General features: G+C 32.1%; 1 protein-coding gene across 2 annotated transcripts in view; it reads left to right on the forward strand.

Moving 5' to 3' along the window:
* The first annotated feature begins 5,575 nt into the window (after positions 1 to 5,575).
* Ubx (ultrabithorax) overlaps positions 5,576 to 20,623 on the forward strand; it is a 349,089-nt gene continuing 334,041 nt past the window's right edge. The window contains exon 1 of one of the 2 annotated variants that reach the window (XM_076410239.1): positions 5,576 to 6,811. In XM_076410239.1, the coding sequence (XP_076266354.1) occupies positions 6,151 to 6,811 (661 nt within the window). In that variant the 5' untranslated portion in view covers positions 5,576 to 6,150. The remainder of the gene's footprint in view (positions 6,812 to 20,623) is intronic. The other variant, XM_076410231.1, reaches the window with a different exon arrangement.

Consider the following 20,623-nt stretch of genomic DNA (forward strand, 5'->3'; position numbering starts at 1 on the left):
TCATAATGGTTGCCATAATAATATCGTAAAAGAACTATAAAATTCGGATGTCGGATAGTCGACCTTACGTACGGCCGGCCGAGGAGCAAAAACGCCATGACGAGTGTTCGGCACTTTTTTGTATGCGCGGAGAGGTAAAGATATAGTTGTAAACGGGACGGTTTTATTACAATTTGAGACATCGTAAATGTCACCAATACCAACCCGAAACAGTCGTCGCTTTCTCACCACGTTAAACGTTCGCCGTGGCTCGTGCCAGCGACCATAAAAATTTTATGTACGAATCACATCAAACCGTAACGATTTGTTTACATTATAAAAATGATATTAAAAATTTTACGATCTTTTTATTAGGGGGCTCGGTGAGCTTTACGCCGATTTGAATTGGTGTTTTTGTTTTAATGCCGTCGTTAAATGTCCGTGTCTTCAATGATTTACGGTACTCGATGATTTACGCGATAGAAAATTTATTTACGACTCGATTATATGGCTGTTAAAGTGTATTGACTGGATGCTATGACTGACAGATGGGTTTTTATTAAATAAACTGATACTGCTTTTGAATTATGCCAATGGCAACATGTATTTTTTTTTATTACAAGGAATATTCACTATTCACGTTGTTTGAAATGTTACAGATATTCAGATATTTTTTTTTAACTTTTGTTATTGTTATAATATATTCATAATTTTGCCCTTAGTTTTCATGAATTAACAAAGCCCTTCACACCCTTCCCAAATTATTGCATCCAGAAATGGAACATTCTCTTGGTCTATTCTATGAATTATCTCTCATAATCCTCATTCCAATCACTAAATGGGACAGGGAAAGACCGAATAACAAGACTTATATTAATAATCTGTTGATTTCTAGCTTAGGATATGTACAAGTTCATTTTATTAGTTCATCATTAGTAGATTATATTATTATTTATTTTAAATACATTACCAAGATACCAGTAATTAAGGAGATATGGTGACACAGACTGACTGACATTATTTTATTTGGATTTTAGTTTTCCGATATTCTAATTGATTGATCATTCAATTCTAATGCGTGATGTAATTTAACGAATCTCTTAATCAGTTTCTGATATAGACAGACATTGTTGAGAGAGCCATATGATTTCATTAGATTACATCTTAAATTCCTTATTCTTAATGCAATCTTAATTTTTAAATTTATCAGATTCAGATATTATATCAGATATTATAGTTTATTACTATCGTTCAGTTGTACTTGTCTCTGTTGTGGGATAAACATATCAGCATCTTACAATTTAAAATTAAATTAGACTACTTAAGCTAAATTTTAGATTAAACATTTCTGAGTTCCTGCCTGTTGTCCACTAGCTGTTTTGCTTCTAGGTTGCTGTGACTTAATAAACTTATTTAATCTTTTAAGACAAAATCTTGGATAGCTTTCTGTATCGATTTGAATTCGGGGTCATCAGTTCTTCGTTAGTTACCTAGCGATAAGCAATTCATTATATGTTGGTTTGATGTTTTACTGCAGTCGCATATTTGAGCCACCTAAATTCAAATAGGCTTTATAACACACTGATAAACCAATCTGTTTTTGTTTTATTGTCAAGTTGGGAGTATCTATCGACTAACCAGTACAGTTTTTTGCTTTTAGGATTTACCTGCTTTTTGGCTAATGTGATGTTACCTTCAAATGTTACGTCAAAATATAATATCTCTCCAAAAATTAGTTTACACGATTCAATGATTTTTCTCAAACAACTTCTTTTATTTTTAAAATATTGAAGAAACATTTATTGATAAAATATTTTTTTTAATGAGGAAAAATAGTGTTCAAATCAAACATTCAGATATTCAGATCAGATAAATGAAGTCTTATTGATCGATATATATTCAATAACTATTTAGGAGCTCATAAAGAAGTCCACAAAATAGTTTTGGAAAATCGAAAAACTAAATCAAAAAACATAAGTATGTATCAACAGTTACACATCTGAATCAAGTAGATCATCAGTCAAATCGCTTATAAAAAAAATTACATTAAGACATTTACAGAACTTTGTAAGAGTGTGTCACTCTTAAAGATCAATTTTTTATTTCGAATTCTAATTTTAGAAAGAAATTAAAAGCTAAAACTGAGACTTAATTATTGATATACTATAATTAAAATAAACTGTTGTGTAACGAGCACTCAAGTGTCTACTAGATATTAATAATCCAATTGTTTTAGCGATTACATGAACTAACAAATGATAGTTGTAACTGTCCATGTTTTACTTGCATACAAAAGTATCATCTTTCATCAAGGTACCATCTTTAGAGAAAGTATTATATTATTACGTCCTAAACAGTCTATGAGGCTGATTAATTTCCCATTGTATATAACCAATTTTGTGTTTATGTATAAACTTTAGTTAAATAAGTGTTTCAGCAGTTTCAAAAGTGCCACTTTAACTAACGTTTTTAGAATTTAGCTTTAAAAAAATCTATCATCATAATCAATTCAATTAATTTTTAACACCCACCCATTCTGTTCCACCGCAAGAAGGAGTTACACGTTTACCGCCTCCAAATTGATAAAGTCCCTATCCCCTAGCTCCAAAAGGTATCATACCTCGGTCTCCAGTTCGATCGCAGGTTCCAATGGTCAACACGCAATTTGCAAAGTCAATGGCATATACGGCCTACTATATCCACTCCTCTGCAGAAAAAGCAAACTCCCAATCCCCTAGAAAGAGACTCTGTAATATAAGATAAGATGATAGTCTGTCCAGTTTGCCTCTACGGAGCACAGGTGTGGTACGTACGTCTCTGAGAGACAACTTACACTATTCCAAGTGTTCCAGTCCAAAAAAGTCCGCGCGTTACTCAGTGCCCCATGATTTATGAGAAACGTGACCTCTCTCCTCGAATCAGGCATCCCGTTTTTGTTCAAGTTTCACAAATATGCTCAGTGTAAGGTTCTCCCTTGGCGCTTTAGAACACGCCAACAACTTGATCAAATCCCTACCCATCCACAAACCCCGTTAGCTCAACCAACTACGACAATCCCAGTCGTATCCCAGGGTCTCGTCGCCCGCAAAATTTCTCTATCCCGAACCCGAAGCGACATCAGCAAAATACCATTTGGTTCTAGCTGGTCAATCGAGAATAAGAAAAAAAGGCTTAAAAAAAAGTAATAAAATAAATAAAAAGCATAATAAAAAAACAATAATATCGTTTTGATACTTATTGGTCACAAACTGGGTAGTGAGAGGCTGAGATTGAAAAGGCAGTGGACACTATAAAATAAAAAGCATTCACAGAACTTCTTCATAGTTTAACATTTATATGAAAATATATATATTTTATGAGCTTATTATGTAGTGTAATTGATACTTTCATTCTCAGAAAAACTGTGTTATTTTTAGTATTAGTTCATATTTTGGAGAACGTCTTGATTGAGGACTCGGTCGATATATTACTGTTGTTACATACAGTTTCTGATCACCTTGTTATGTCTTTTAGACTTCGATTGGATGTTGGAATTACGGTGAATGAACAACGGGTGTTCTAGAGTTTGCTACCCCTTCTGAAGCTTCAATTTAAATATACGTTAATAATAGTCTTTTTAACTGAGTAACTTGTTCGGTTATTGGTTGCTGATAAAAACAGTGTATGTGAAAAAAGTTTATATTAGCATTAAATGATTATAAGCTTTAGTTAATTTTCAATAACGAAAATTTAGTAAACTTTAATATCAAAACAATGAATCAAAACCCCCACATTTTGTCCCGTTTAGCCTTATTTGTGATCAATATCTGAAATAGATTTAAATTTACTGCCAATGTTTATTTTATATGGCAATTAACGGCTAATTTATTTACTAATCAATACTCTTAAAATAGATAAGTGAGCGAAACTTATTCGAATATTATTTCTAAATCTTTCCTGTTTATAAATGAAATATAAATATATATTGGATCTTTGATTTCATTAATTTATTATATTTTCATACTATTTATAGAGAATAGGAAAAAGAGACAACAGAAATTATTTATTTTTAATATTGCATAAAAATAGTAAGTTCAATATTTATATAAACCAATGAGATAAATAGAAATAAGTAATATATTTCAGGTTCTATCTAATAATTTATGACAATTTACTGATCTGAAAATAATGGTTTCAAACAATTACGTTAAGAATAATGAAAAACTATATCTAATTTCGTATAGAGGAGAAAACAAAACGTTTATCATATCATGTTTGCTCAGTCACAAAAAACAATTACAAATGAATTATATTAATTGAAATATAATTTATTTATTTTCCAACTGAAGCTATATTTTTACATACTACGTATTTATATTATACCATGAAAAGTGGTCATAGTTACTAGTAAAACTATGAAAAGCTTTTATTAAATATTCAATTTTAGTCAATATTGGGAACACCCAACGTTGGAGTGGCGAAGATTTAATATACCATTTTAATTAGCATATTTTAATTTTTAATAGATATTTTCAAAGTATTTAAAAAAGTATTTATTGATAATAAAATAAACCAAGTATATGTCTGGTTACAGCAATAATAGTAATTATTAACAATGATACAAAGTATCAATCAAAAATTATATCAAATAATATGACAATAACCTCTTATTTTCATTTATTTTAATCTTTCTACTAAAAACAAATACAAAATTAATGGTATTGTAAATTCTGCTATCACTTCGGTATTTTCGCTTACCAGCTGATGTAAGAATATCAAATGATGTAAAGAAATCTTTTCAATTATTTTTATACTAAAATACCTGTTTTAGGTTTATTTTTAACGATTCAAAGATGATCTTTATTTTTAATTTCTTATAATAATAGTTTTTTTCCTATAAAAAAAATGCTCCAGGGAACATCCCACAACCTGTCGCATTCATTAAATCAGAGCCCCACTGGCTGAAAACGGTCTCAAGTACTAATTCAGTAGCGAGCGTGCCGACTTTTACGATCGCGAGAACGATCATCGATACGACCCATTCGGTCCTCCGAGCCGGTCTGTCCGTTCTCCTCTAGTCGAGAGCTCGGCAGAAAGAGGGCGCCGCCGGCGAACGAGCGAGCGAGACGGATAGTGGGGGACGTCTGACTTCCTTGCGCAACTGTACTTGTGGGCGCCTACATCGTGACGAATTCCGACGCCATTGGTCCTTTTATGATCCCTACCATTGTTCTCCGTCCTTGTCGGTTAATTGTGTTTGTTCTCGTCCTACTCGCACGACGGGGCGGGGGAATTTGTTTAAACAATTTATTGTTGTTATTGTTGTACATGATTTTATATATTATTTAACCAGGATTTGGTCGGTGGTTGATAACTTTGTCGGTGGCGAGAAGAAAATTGTTTTTGGGTCTCTTTGAAGAGCGTTATTTGATCGCGATTTTTTTTGTGTGAAGTGAAGTGGGTAGAAAGAGGTGATAATTAGGCGTGGAGAAGTGCAGGTAGCGAAAAGAAAGCGGTAGGTATTAATAAGTAGCTATTATGTTGCCTCGTGGCCGCCGCAGTAAAGGAGGGGGAATGAGAAAGCGCGATGGAGAACGGGAGCGCGCGATGGGCCGGCAAGCAGGCAGGCAGGCAGGCAGGCAACGTGTGGGTCGAGTTTGCCCCGTGCTTCTAGTGTACAGTAGGTTTCCGATACGCGATTCTCACAAGCAGTGACGGCAGCGCTCGCATTCCGGACTCGGCAATCGTGCGTTACGTCTGGGCGCTCCGTGCTCGAATACCAACCCCCCCAGTCGGTTCAGACATCGCGACCAGCGTTCTGCGTCCACCCCTCCATCGTTTTGCACGTTTATTATTATTGTTATTGCCATTATCGCCCAGCGTTGGTTATTACCGTTGTTGTCTTGTTGTTATTGTTATTATTATTATTTTTTTTGAGTTCTCGTCGGATATCCGGATCAATTTATTCCGACAATGACCGTCGCGGTTGGTTTTCGCGCGCCGTTCGACCTCTAACTGACCCGCAGTGTTTTTGTTTACGTTCAGTGACTTGGTGAACTTGGTTCTCGCCCTGTTTTATTATTAATATTATTTCTGGTTGCGTTTGCCGCGCTCAGTTGTTGCTTTTTTTTTGTGGACGCGACACCTCCCTCGACCTGAGGGACTCCAGCCGCCAAAATTAACGCCGCAATCATGAACTCGTACTTCGAACAGAGTGGCTTCTACGGGAGCCACCATCACCAGGCGGCCGGCTCGGTCACCGGGGCTCACCATCATGATCCGTCGGCGGCGGCGGCCGCTGCCGCCTACCGCTCGTTCCCGTTGAGCTTGGGAATGTCTCCGTACGCCTCCAGTCAACACCATCACACCGCACATTCCCTCCATCAAGCCAGACCGCCGCAGGATTCTCCCTACGACGCCTCCGTGGCGGCCACGGCATGCAAATTGTACTCCACAGACGGACAAAACAGCTACAGCAACACGGGAACTAAGTCGGATTGCTCTAAAGGGAACGCGGATCAAAACGGATATGCTTCGGTGGTAGCAGCAGAGGCGGTCAAAAACGCGTGGCAGAACGCCACATCAGGCGGTAGCGCCAATTTGGCCAACAGCTTGACCGGACCTGTGAGACCATCAGCCTGCACGCCAGATTCCCGAGTCGGTTACGGATCATCGGGATTAATTGGAGGCGATCCGTCCACCAGCCCCGGTACCGCCTCAGCAGGACGAACCTCAAACTCGTTATCTTCATGGAACAATCCCTGTTCGCTCAACACATCATCGTCACAGCCTGTAGGCACTCAGATTCACCAGCAAACCCAGCACACATTTTATCCATGGATGGCTATAGCAGGTAAGTCGAGAATATTATCTAAAATTCGATCTGAATAAACCCCAAACTTATCTTTAATTCACTATCTTCTCCTATATACATATAACTCAGAATATAACATTTAAATCATAAAAAAATTATCTAAAATAAATTAAACTAATCATTTATTGGCGGTTTCAGCTCACTTAAGCCATAATAATCAAATTAATTGTCTTTAAATAATCTAAATTAATCGTGTTGAGCTAGTCAATTAACACTAGTCCATAAAAAGAATATATATGTACTTTTTTAAATCCACATTAACAGTTATTTCGGCTTTTACAATAATATAGTACGAGAAAAATAAACAATCTATTTCTGTTAATTTGCCTTCTATAATAATATTTCATTTAAAAGTAACATTATAAAAATATTTTTCAATTATTTATTTTTGAAGTATTTTGAGACAGGCTGATTAGAAATGAATTTATGTTTTTTGAATGTGCCAAATATAAATAACCCAATACACCTGTTAATAAATCTCATAATATTTTATTTTATAACCTATTATTTTTGAAATTATTGAAATATACTTTTAATTGTATTTTCAGTTTATTTTTTTAATTATTTTTGTTAGACAGTGTACTAATAAAAGAATAAATTTAATTTTTTATCATAATATTCATCTCTTTCAAAATATTTTCACATTTATTCATAACATAGTTTTCACTATCATATATCTCTTTTTTGGTATTAATTACTTTTTAAACTTGGACCACCATTTTTTTAAAGTTAATAGTTGTTTTATAAAATTTTATTGACTATTTCATTACAATTTAAATATCTTTATTAACTTACATCAAGTGAAAATATATGAATACAATATTTCATTGTGGTTTTTACGTATCTCTCAGGTCATATACCTTACAAACACATTATTAAATACCAAGCGAAAAGAACCAAAAAAAAAGAACATCCTAATCAAAAGCCGATTTGGTTCACCCCAAAAACGAAAGAGTCAAGTGTTCGTATAATTAGGGTTGAATGAACTGAAGTGTTCTCTGTCTCGTGCGTTAGTTTCGGATGGGGCCCGGGTTCTCCGTCTCTCGATTTTAATGCATTTTCGCATGGCCCCCGGTGTCTCTACGAGCTCGGATCAGCTGTTTGGGACTGGCCTATTTCGAATGTCGGTCTATGAATGCGTCGTTACGTCCCGATCCCGACAGAGACATCATTGGTTCCCAGAAAACGTTCACTTTTTGTAAGTTCCTTTGCATTTTATACGGTGAATTTTGGTTTTTTGGTTTCAGACGTTTTAAAAACTTGTTTGTTTTCTAAGACCCCTAAAGGTGTGCTGTAAGTTCGATAAAACTTTTTTTTTACTATTTGGTCGATTGTAAATATTGTTATTTATTCCCCGTATACATTTCCATGTTCTCCAACAAAAATATGTCTGTTCTAATTCACCCGGATTTTTATTGGTATATTTCACTCAATATTATGAACATATTTAATTTTATCAAATTAATAAAGTTGGGTGTATTGTTTTAGTTAAAATTATTACAAAAATTAGATATCAATAAAAAGTTACTAATGCTTCACTTTATAGTTAAGTTGTTAATCTATTTTTTCCTTGTTGAAATTAAATAAGAATTATTCAAATATTAAGAAAAGTATTAAGTAAATATTAAAAAAGAAACCATTTATTTTTAAATTTAACACCCTTCATATGTTTGGTGTATTATTCCTAAAATGTTGCTTCACTTTAATTATAGTTGAGTGGTATAATTCTATTTTTCCCTTTGTTGAAACTAAATAAAAAAAATCAAACATTAATCATAGTTGCTTTATTTGTTACTTGCTTCATTAAAATCTATATATGGCTAAGTACAGTAATAATTCTAAGTATATATTAAAAAATACTGTTGCTTTTCAAAAAAAAAATGATATAGCTTTCCAAATTTATTTCGGTCATTATTCAATTAATTTTTTTTTTGATACAGTACATTTGTCTTGAATAATTTTTTAATGTCTTCCACAATTCACTTTTAATCTCCTCAACGGACGAACAACAAAGTCCTCGAGGTCCTCTTTTTATTCAGCGAAAAGTCAGAAGTCCGACGGAACTAAATCGGGCAGATAGGCAGTAGAGAAACGATATGAATATAATTTTTGATGAACAAATAGCGAAGAAGATATTAGCCATATCTGCTGGCCTTTTATGACGAATAATTTCATACGAACTATATATACTAAAATATTCTTTCTTAATGGTTGTTTGGCTTAGAGGAAGAGTTACAATATTTTTTTATCAAAATAGCAGCAAACCTTATGTTGTCTTTCAAGTTATAAATTGTTATTTAATATGTGGTTAAATTTAAATTATCAGATCCTAATATTTCTTGTTCTCAGTTTCTAAGCTACGACTTTCGTGATTCAAAAAAAACAAGAGTGTAAATTGTATATTTTATATTTTGAACATTCTTGATTAAATTTATATTATCACAATTATAACTATGCCATTACTGAACAGCATTAATTAAATCGATGCTTGGCACGCACATATGTTTATTTAAATGGTTACTTGGCTGAATCATACAAAACAAAAAAAGGATCCATGAAACGGGCATCCTAATCGAAAACCGTGTTTGTATGTTTGAAGTGTAATATATGCTTCTCATTTTCGGTTTTGGATAAATGATTGTGATGCACCCGAGGTTAAAATTAGGCGTCGCAGCCCGATATTTACGAAGAAACATTAGTAGGCCAGACACAACAAACTCTCCAAAAAACCATTGCCGGTGTAAAATATCGTTCCCGCTCAAGTTGCAACATTGTACGTTGTTGCTAATGGGATCCGATGCAACCGAGAAGCGAGATGGGCGAACGAATACAGCAGAAACAGCGAAAAGGAAAAGGAGGAAAAAATGAAATAAATACAAGGAAAAAAATAACCGACAGAAAAATCGTCAGGGCCGATTTTCGCGCTCTTAAACTCGACGGTTTTATGCTCTCCAACCGTCTGAAATACGATCCATCGAAGCCGAAACTAAAACACGGTACGTTAGCCATTCTCAAAACATACCATTATAGCTTCAAAAGTGATGTTTTGACGGGTATACAGGCCCGATGCGTTAGGAAGGACCACACGGTACTGCAGAGCGCCCCTCTGACGGTTAATAGGGTGAACTACAAGGGACGTGGAAGTTTCTGGAAGACCTTGTAGATGGCGCCGGTTATTTCGCAACTTGGTTATACTTGACCGGTACGTTACATAATTCTCTGCTGATATTGGATATTCGAAAGCAAAACAACCGAAAAAACCAGGTGTTAACATTTCTGTCGAATCGACAGAGTGAACAAAAATATGCATTTCATTATATGCTTAATAGTTGAATAATAATTAATGATGCCTTTTGTTTTAAATCTATGAATTTTATTAGGTTTTTAACGACATAATTTGATTTAAGGCCACTCGACTGTTTTCGTTAATTACCCCAAGGTTACTTTAAATTAACAATACTCTATTTTTATCACATACACAAACACGATCTTATCTACAAATAAAAACAAATGGAAACGCCTGTAGTTACTGGTTGAGTTTACAATTATGCATACATATAGGTAATCAATTATCAGCCTGTGCAAACCCTAATTTACAAGGATTTTAATGACTCGTATTTAACTTGCTACATCTCTAATTATTCATCTGTTACTTTTTTGTTATAATTATACCTCCATTATTTTGAAAGACGATTTTTTGTCCGATTTTATTATATGCCGATAATTTCTAAGGAAATTATAGTGTAAGCAATTTTTTTAAATTTTAAATATAACCGCAGTTTTTGTGTCTATATTTGTTTAATCTTTTGACTGGACATCTGGACGTCACTTGGCTTAATTACCTATAATGTAAATATTTGCAAAATCCTTTATTATAAACATTTAAGAAAATAAAAAATTATGATGTTATAATTATTTATTATATTTTCTAGTTTATATAAACTGAACAATGTGATGCAACAATTAGTTACATATTTAACATGTAAGTAAATCAATTCAATTTCAGGAATATAAAGAGTAAATTAATTTAAGTATCTCAAATTTGTTATTAAAATATTCTTGGAGATATTAATTGGGTGCTCTTAATTTATCATTGAAATAAAAGGTATTAGAAACCCCAGAATATATTAATTAGTTATAAAGTTGTGATAATTTTTATTTTTGGGTCTGGTTTAGAATTATAACGAAGGCAGGTAATATATTATAAAGTTTAATTAAGGAATTTATTTACGTATGTTTATCTTCCTTGAAAGTATAAAAATAATATATTAAGAACTATAATTCGAATAACATGAATATGTGATTTATACGAGGATGTTATAGTTCTAAAATATATTGTGTTTTTATATATTGTTGTTATATTATCATACTTTATCCTGGTACTTTTAAATACTTTTAAAGCTAAAACAATAAAAATCGAGTGAAATTTATATAAATCCTTGTCTTTGTTAGCAACCCTGAAATATAAACCACTATCAAATCGATTATATCCACTATACTGGCAAGATTTATCACCCAGAGACTATGTCAAATAAATCTGATGGATTAATAACTGTTATAATAGAATTCATAAAGTGAAATTTTCCATTTTCTGTAACTCCCATTCTTAATGTAATGAATGAATTAATTTTTAATAATTCCCAATTTTAATTCAAAATTAAAGAACATTTTTGTTAATACAATTTGCTGTTGTAATTTGTTTTCAAATATACGTAACTAGTTCATGCAAAATTTCTTTTAATTTACACGCAAATATTGTGATAATACAATTTTTGCTAATATTTCAATTTAATGGAAACCAGTATCTTATAAATTAAACGTTAATAAAAAATTTAACTGTTATTGTATATATCAGTCAGATCATCGCGTGTTCGAATCCCACTTGGGGCAAAAATTTTTATAAATAAAAATGTAAGGTTGAATTGTTTACATTTGTCAATCGCTAATTTGTAGCCTTCACGAATTGTCGAATATGATTTTTCTCAAGTCTATACATATATACAAAAATTTAAATTTTATGTAGAATATATATAGAAATATTAAGCAAAAGCCTTTCTATTAACAATAATTAGTATCATTTATGGATTTTAGAATGATTATATTAATTACTTTTCAATGCTAAGTTTATTTAAAAAAGCGGAAAAAATAAAGAAAATTTTAAACCGAGATGGTAAAGCTTTAAAGGATTGTTCCTTATACTAGAATTGATAGTATTGATCATGAAATTAGTTGCAGGCCCGATGAACTGGAAAGAAGAACACAAAAAAACAAGCTATTTTTCAATATGGGTAATACTTTAAAACGCACTGTTCTACATGGTGTATTAAGTTGTCAGCGTCTTTAATCGAGACGTAGTAAATAACGAAGGAATGAACCATAAAAATCGGCTACACGAGTTTAATGTGCGTTAAAATCGATGTAAATTAAGTGATAGGTACGTAGTTTTTTTTTTCACTTGCATTACGGTTTGACGAAACGATCGTATAAACATTACGGCTCTAAAATTAGCGCCCGAAGTTCGAATGCTACTCCACCATCGATCATTTCCTCGCTTGGAGACCCGACCTAGCCCAATGCCACATCCAGAACACTTTCGGGCCATTCGTTACTTCGCCTCTTTGGTTTCCAGTCATCCCCTTGGTCCCGTTAAACTGGCCAAATATCGTTTCACCGTTTACAGGTGTCTTTTAACACTTCTCTATTTTCTTTTACACCCAATTTTACACGTATATATATTTGATTTTTTTTCAGAAATAATAAATGATTATTTTTCTTATTTACTTCATGTTTTTAGCATTATAGTAATCAGTAATTTAGTCGTTGTTTTTAAATAGTTCTGCGTTGCTATTTTCTTGTATAATTTACCTCGTAATGTTTCATTGAACTTGTCCTTGAATAAATAAGTTGCTATTAGTTTCAGATTATTCAGTTTAATGTATTTAGTTTGTCCAACCTTTGGTCTTCCGTTTCGTTTTTTTTTTGGTTGTTAAATTATGTATACGATTTAAAAATCGATAGCGTCTAAACATTAATTGTAAAATTAATTTTCACTAGCAATGAATTAGCAATAAATAAATATTTCATCAAGCTAGTTGTTTTATTGAAACAAAGTATCCTTATGCGTTTTTTTTCAATATTTTATTTATTTAAATGAAAGTCGTATGGACGTCCAGATGAATTGCCGCTCTACAGTTTTAACCTGCTCGGTTATTGAATATTGTATTATAATGCTTCCTGAATTTTTAGTGTTTATCCGAGATCTTCTAATAACCTAACCTATATAATATCCCTCACCTATATATATATATATATATATCGATCGCGATATCGAGAGCGATCTTTTGGATATGAAATACACAATATGATAGCATATTGACGTTACTTATTATTTGGTTCTACAATCACAGAAAAATTCTTATGAATGATTATAAATCGGCCAGATTGCTTGGCGGTGTAGTCAAAGCGACAGGACAGTCCTCCTATGATTGTCTGTGATTGCCTAAAGGCAAGAGGCTTAATGCTGAAAACGGAGAAGTTCGGAGCTTACGTTAACCAGTAGGTTTAGTCCAGATAATCCCTAGTTTATAAAAAGGAGAAATTTTGAAATATATATAATAATAAATCATAATAACAAGAAAATAAATAGAGCTTAACTAAAAACATTTTAGCATTTTTACATAGCACAAAAATATTTCTTACCAAATTTTGCAATTACAATAAAAAATAAAAAATTATATTGGTACTAGTTGTCGATTAACCCAGAATTTGTCTACAGTATCTGAATTCTAAATATACATCTAGGAGGACGTAACTTAGACTTAGGACGGTCCTAACTTAGTCTCTAATAATATTTATATTTTAACACCGTTTGCAGTTTATTCTATTAAATGTCCTGTTCTGGAATTATCCAAGAGGTGTAATTCTGCCATGTTAACATGAGAATGAGTCTCTCCTCACGTGTCCTTGCGATTCCCTTGAGTTTCTGAATTTGAAGGTCTCGATATAAGTAATGAATCATATAGTATCTGGATGCACAAACTATACTTCTTAGGACTGCAATCTGAAAAGTTTGTATTATATTTACATTGCTGTTCACGGGACATCCCTTAATTTAATTCCGTAAGTAACAGTAACTTATTATATACTGATAATTATAATTTTCTTCCAATTAACCAGCAAATTTTCCTATATTTTTTAAAGTATAGGAAGTTTTGCAATTGTAATAAACTAAGAGGAGTCCTGCATCAGAATCAAATTTTTATTAAGAATTTTAAGATCATATTCTGAGTTAGATCTCTTTCATCAGTTATTATATAAATCTACTTCTATTTTGAATTAGTATTTTTTCTTAAACTAGAAATATTATTAAGGAGAAAACAAAAACCGTATTATTCTAATTAAAATTCTTTTAGAAAACAATTATTGAAACGTTATTTGTAACATACTTTTTTCATACAACATCAATAACATTTTATATTAATATAAACATATTTCATTAAACATATATTAATATCATTTGAATATTGATGAATTTTTAAAATAAAAGCTCCCACGATTTTTCTCAGCTAAGACTAGTATCATGAAATTTTAAAATGAGTCCAGTACTACTGAAATGTAGTCGCTCAAATCCTAGATGGTACGAATTTCTATTGGAGAAGGAAACCCATATTTTTTTCTTATTTATCTTCAACTTTGTGTATCCACTAAGCTCCTCCTAAACGGTTTAACCGATTTCCTATGAAATGTTTTGTGTGTGTTTATGTGGATTTGAGAGCGGTTTAGATTCACAACCGGGTCCGGTAGGTGGCGCTGAAATAGGGCTTCAGTTTTATATGTTTTAAATAATTTTTAAATTCATATCATTCAATTTAGAACATATCACTTCAAAATCACTATTTTACACTATTTCATCCCAAACAAAAAAGTAACATTCGGGCAGCACAACGTCTGTTGAGTATATATAAAATTTTTCATAACATCCTTGATATTAATATAAATTCAGAAGAAAAATTAGTAGTAAATACATTTTTTTGAGCTAAAATCACTTCAGCCAACAAACTGGCTTGAGAAATACAAATATTGTTTCGACGGCCTTGGCATGATTTACTGCTATTTATTTATAAATTCTGATGGATCGCGGAGATTCGAAACCAATTGTGCGTATCAATCAATAAAGCGGGGAAAAGAGCGACGATATCACTCAATTTAGCAAACAAATAGTTTTTAACGAGCGATACCGACACCTTATCATTATCTTTGGCGTTTATTACAGGCCGGCGGGTGCGGTTAAATCAAAAATCGTTAGCGAAAGCGACCGCATCCGACAGTCGTAACCAAATAATCAAACAATTACCTCGACCGTGACTGAAATCGTCTAAATCTCGCATAATCTTATTGGACTGCTCACCATTAGGCCATAAAGGCGGGGTAATGACTCTTCAGTACCTGCTCCATGGCTGATGGGTGTTTTATTTCTGTTGGCCACGCTAATATCCTTTATCGGCCACCACGTTCCGTATAAATCCTCTTCGGCGATTCAATCAAAATCGTTCACTATTATGATTTAATTTCAATGATCGGACATGCACTATCGGTTTACGACCAGCGTAATATGTTGTATTATCGCCGTTCTACAAGAATTGTTTTAGTATCTTCATCCATAATTGTCATAATATTATATTTATTCGACGTTTATCTAGATATCGCGGAAATTATTCCTCCATTGTATCGATCCATCCATCCGAGTATTACCTCTGTTTCTATAACTTTATACATTAATAGTTTTTTTGCTGGAAAATCAGACGCAACTAGATCTGGTGAATATGGTGCATATTAAAATAACTCGTATTTTAATCGACTAATTTTAACGCTCTTATTTCTTTTCTCATGAATTTCTGCATCCAATTCCAGTAATAATCAGAATTTGTTGTTTTAACAATTTGAAAGTAATCCACGAACCAAATTTATTTCGAATCCTCTAACCCTTCTTTTATAACGCTTCTTATTCAATTATGGTGGTAGACTCAGGACTTCACGTTTAACCTATAATGCTACTTAAGCATAAAATCATTGCATAAGTTTCATTCGATGTTTCATGTGTTTCTCTTCGCTTGTTATTGGTAGTTGATTTTTAGTTCTATATTAATAAATAGATGGCGCTTCGCTTACTGAACAACAGACTACACCGAAGTGAACAAGATATTAGTTTGATGAGCGCATATGCACGTTTTAAATGTTTTATAGGCTCATATTCCGTTGAGAAGTAAAATTAACGATATTATTTCTCTTTGAAAAATAATTCATCATAATACGATTACAATTATCAATATTTGAGGACTACTAGTCGAATAGAAGGTTGAAAAACCTAACTCAACATCAGAAATCAACTCAAATCTACTAATAGCCTCTTGTTTACTAAACGACCTAAAATGGTATAAACAAAAGCTTTTGACTGAAGTATTCAAAACAAAAGAAACAAAACAAAGTTTATGTCAAATACGGTATATTTCAATATCGAGGTAACAGAATCGATATATTCAATTATGTACACGGATTATGAAATTAATATTGATATATAAAAATTTACAATATACCTTACCAAACACAATTAAATAACAATGTGAGTTTTGACAATAACCCTAGTCTGGTTTATTTCAATAATATGTAGTATATTTAGAGATATTACCCTGGGATTAATGTATATATATATATATATATATATATATATATATATATATATATATATATATATATATATATATTCATAAACCCAATTAGTGGTCTCAGCATCACTATATTAAAATTAAACTATATTAAAATTAAAACAATTATTAATTAAATAAAAAATTAAATATTCGAATCTATATATACGAAATTAATAATAACGTGAAAGCATAAGCATAAACTAGCAAATAACAAACATAATCAGATGTAGATTACCTTAACGCATTCGCAGAACGAATCATTCCTATACTACATCTTGTTCACGTCTCTATAGTCTGTAAACAATCTAGAATGTACTTATTATGTCATTTTGCTTTCATCATTTTTGATCAAGTTGTACCTGATTTCTGTTTGATATTTGAAAAGTATTATTAATATATTATTACTAGTCATTGCTGACTAAAGATTAGAGAGATACTATTAGAGAGATTATAGATTAGAGAGATTAGAGACTTAGAGATGCAGGTACTTATCTAGGAAAACCCATTGACCCTTATTTAGTCTATTAAAATAAAATAATGGTTCTTCACTAAACAACTACATCCAAGATCACACGATTTCTTTCTCTCGGGTCTGCGTCCTAGTTCAATGTTGTCCAAGGGAGTATTTCCTTATGTCTTGCTGTGAATCTCTTAATTTTCTCATTTTAACAATAGCAATCCGGAGGTCTCGGTGTAAGTAACTATTCCTGGAGTATCTGGATACATCCACAATACTTACCACTTTATTCTGAAATACTTGTATCATGTTGATATTACTTCTTGTAGAACATCCCCATTAACGAATTCCGCAGGTCCATGTAGTTTTTATTATCTGCTCGTATAGTAGTAATTTATTATATACGGATACTTTAAATCTTCCAAATAACCAATACATATTTTTGTTTTTTTTTGCTCCAATTAATAGATAAAAATTAAAATATTAGCTAATCTAATGGTTTTCTTAAATGTTGCTTATATTTTTACGAAATACCTTTCCATTTTTGTGAATAAATATATATTTCGTGGCAAGAACCAATCATCCAGGAAAAAACTAATTTAAAAATCAAGTTATTATATTATTATGGAGTCAATAAATTATTCGGGCCTCCCAAACAGGTATAAAGGTATCAGTAAACGAACTTTTTCTAGATTTATGGTGGTCGTAATAGTTTCCGATACCGTTATGCGATAGTCAGTGAAGTAACAAGTTTATTATGAAGCGCCCGGTCTACGGTAAAGGAAAAAAACTGTATTTTCCGCTCAAAGCTATATCTATCGATTGTAAATCCGCCAATATATTTTAAAAAATGAAAGGACTCACCGAACGATCATACGGGTTTTGATTTTCCAACGTTTCTATAGTTTTTAGGGGATATCTTGATTGGATTTCGACCTCGTGTGTCGGTTTTTGTATGACGAGCAAGACGTAAAGAAATGAGACCAGAGGCCTAAGACCGAGTAGTAGTTTCCTCGGGCACGGCATTATTTTTTGTCCGAGCATAACCAGTCCAAAAGAGATATACGATTCGTCAACATGTCGTGTGTGTTTTTTTATCAGTGTTCTGTTTGTTTCGTCGTCTTTTTTCTCCCCAACTCGACCGTTGGCCGTACATGTCCGTCGCCGTCGATGAAATACAACGGCTCTGATTTCGAGAAGTGGATTTTTATTAAAATAACCTCTCGATCAAGACAAGAAAACTAACTTCGCCATTTACAGAGCGTCCGGGCAAACGTAGCGCTCGAGGCGTCCGCTTTTTCTCCATCTCTCTCCGTCTCTCCCATCTGCTCGTTTTTTGTTTCGGTATCGCGCGCCACTCTCATCCACGGAACGAGAGCACGATGCTTCATTTAGTTTAATTCAATTAATTAACGGGAGAATGTTAATTTCCAAGAATTCGGCCATCGCCCGGCCTGTCTTAATGGCATCATCGTTGCGGACGCTTTGGTTTCGATGTCGGAAAAAAGCGTCTTCGATCATTTTCGGGGCGGCGACGATTCCGGCCGGTTGCGTTGTGACATAGTAGGCCCGGCCCAGAGCGGAGAGCAACGAAAGTTTTAACTTTTCATCCTGTTTGTCTTGACGACGATATGAGTAACGGACGCCCCTAATAGTGCGCGTCTGGTTTAAATACTCCTTTGTCGTTCTTACTCTTGTTTTAAAGCACCAAACTGTATCGGCACTTAAGACTAACACTAATGAACGCTGTGGTGACAAATGGCTTCTTTCAGGTACTTTTTCTCTCCAGTTTCAGTTGGTTTTACATCGACATCAAGGATTACCGGCTTTCTACAGCTTGTTTGATGTTTAGATGTATCTGTTTTTGTTTTTTAAACTTCTAAAAACATAGCTCTGAACAGGGATCTAAGAAATCCCGAAATAATCCAACTAGGTTCAGTTAATGACATGTGAAAGTATTTTATTTTAATTAAATTGGAAAATAAATTTTAATTATATCTATATCGCAATTATTACTCATTTAATAATATTAATCATTTAATAAATCATGAATGATTAATCTACATACACTATTATATATATTTATGCATAAATAATGTAACGACGTAAAATATTGTGATATAATTGAAAGAAATATTACACAGATTTACCGCTGCTACAGACTAAAATATGAAGTAATTTAATCATTACAAATATAATTAATTTTAAAATAATTAGTAGGTTTCGTACCGTAAGAAAATAGAAGCAGTTCTACATCAGTAAAACCACAAAATTTATTATAAGTTATTATATTAATTGTAACATTACATATTTTAATAAATTAATAAATTTGTCCTTAATTAAATAACATATAATAATGAATTTTCTTCATATTAATTATACACAATGCAGTATTATTGGCAAATTTAATTAGGTATCAAGTTAATGAATTAAATCTTATAACAATTTTAAATAAAATTTACATAAATATGAATATTAAACAAAATATTATGAATTGTATCGGAATACATTTATATATTTTCTTTCATAACTGGATAATTTATTAATTATTTTAGAAGATTAAATAAACATTTATTAATGAAAGGAAAATTAAGCTTAAAGTAAGATGATTATTAAATTAAACTGGTATCTTCTCTAGAAATTTTAACATATATATGTATAGATAGACAGAAGGTTATTCAAATTTGAAGTATATCGGTTTAGTAGAATTTGGCGTAGCATGTCAAACATGTCAAAAAATATAGTTTGACGAAAAACGTGTGTTTAAAGTTTCGTTTTTAATTATCGCGTCACTAAAACAGTTATTTTTCCGGAAATAATTAAAATTTTGAAAAATCCTTTTTAGGCTATATTCTTAAATGGTTAAACATCGAAAATATGAAAAAAATATTAAAAAATATCTAGGCTAGTTTACCCCCTAGTTTCCAGTAAAGTTACCCGCTGATATAGATGTCGCGTCACTAATAAAGCTCTTTTTATATTTTTAAAAATATTTTTGAAAAATTCTCTTAACGGAGTTTTCCTTAAAAAAGTTCTATTCAAAACTTTGCATATATTAGAGAAAATTAATTTATTCTAATTTCTATACACGGATACTCTGTTAAAACATGTAGTTCAACAGAAACTTATAGCAAAACTAAATAAAAATTATTTTATAATTCTTATAAATATGTTCTAACAATAAATAAATAAATGTTATTACATTAAATAGTATTAAACTTGACATATTTGTTGAATGTTTAGAAGATTTGGCGATTTTGGTTCTATCCGATACAAAATAAGGTAGCTTGTGGTGGAATGGTTTTGGATCCTACTTAGATTCCGCCTATATTCAAAAACAGTAATGTAAAAATTTCATAATCATTAAGTCGAAATAGACCTACATCACTCTGCCAGTAATATCTAAGGTTTTTGAAAAACTCCTGTTGAAAATAATAAATCTGATCATAGAGAGAAAAAACCTAATACCAACACACGAGTTTGGGTTTAATAACAAGCATTCAACAATTGACCAGATCCACAGAATAACAGATATTATTGAAAAAATCTACGAAAGTAGAAAATTATGCTCAGCTATATTCTTAGATGTAGAACAAGCCTTCCATAAGGTTTGGCAGGAAGGCCTTGTTA

The sequence above is a fragment of the Rhynchophorus ferrugineus genome, unplaced genomic scaffold (assembly GCF_030347505.1).
Source record: "Rhynchophorus ferrugineus isolate W39M unplaced genomic scaffold, kcgeb_rfMv2 rfM1, whole genome shotgun sequence".
NCBI lineage: Eukaryota > Metazoa > Arthropoda > Insecta > Coleoptera > Curculionidae > Rhynchophorus > Rhynchophorus ferrugineus.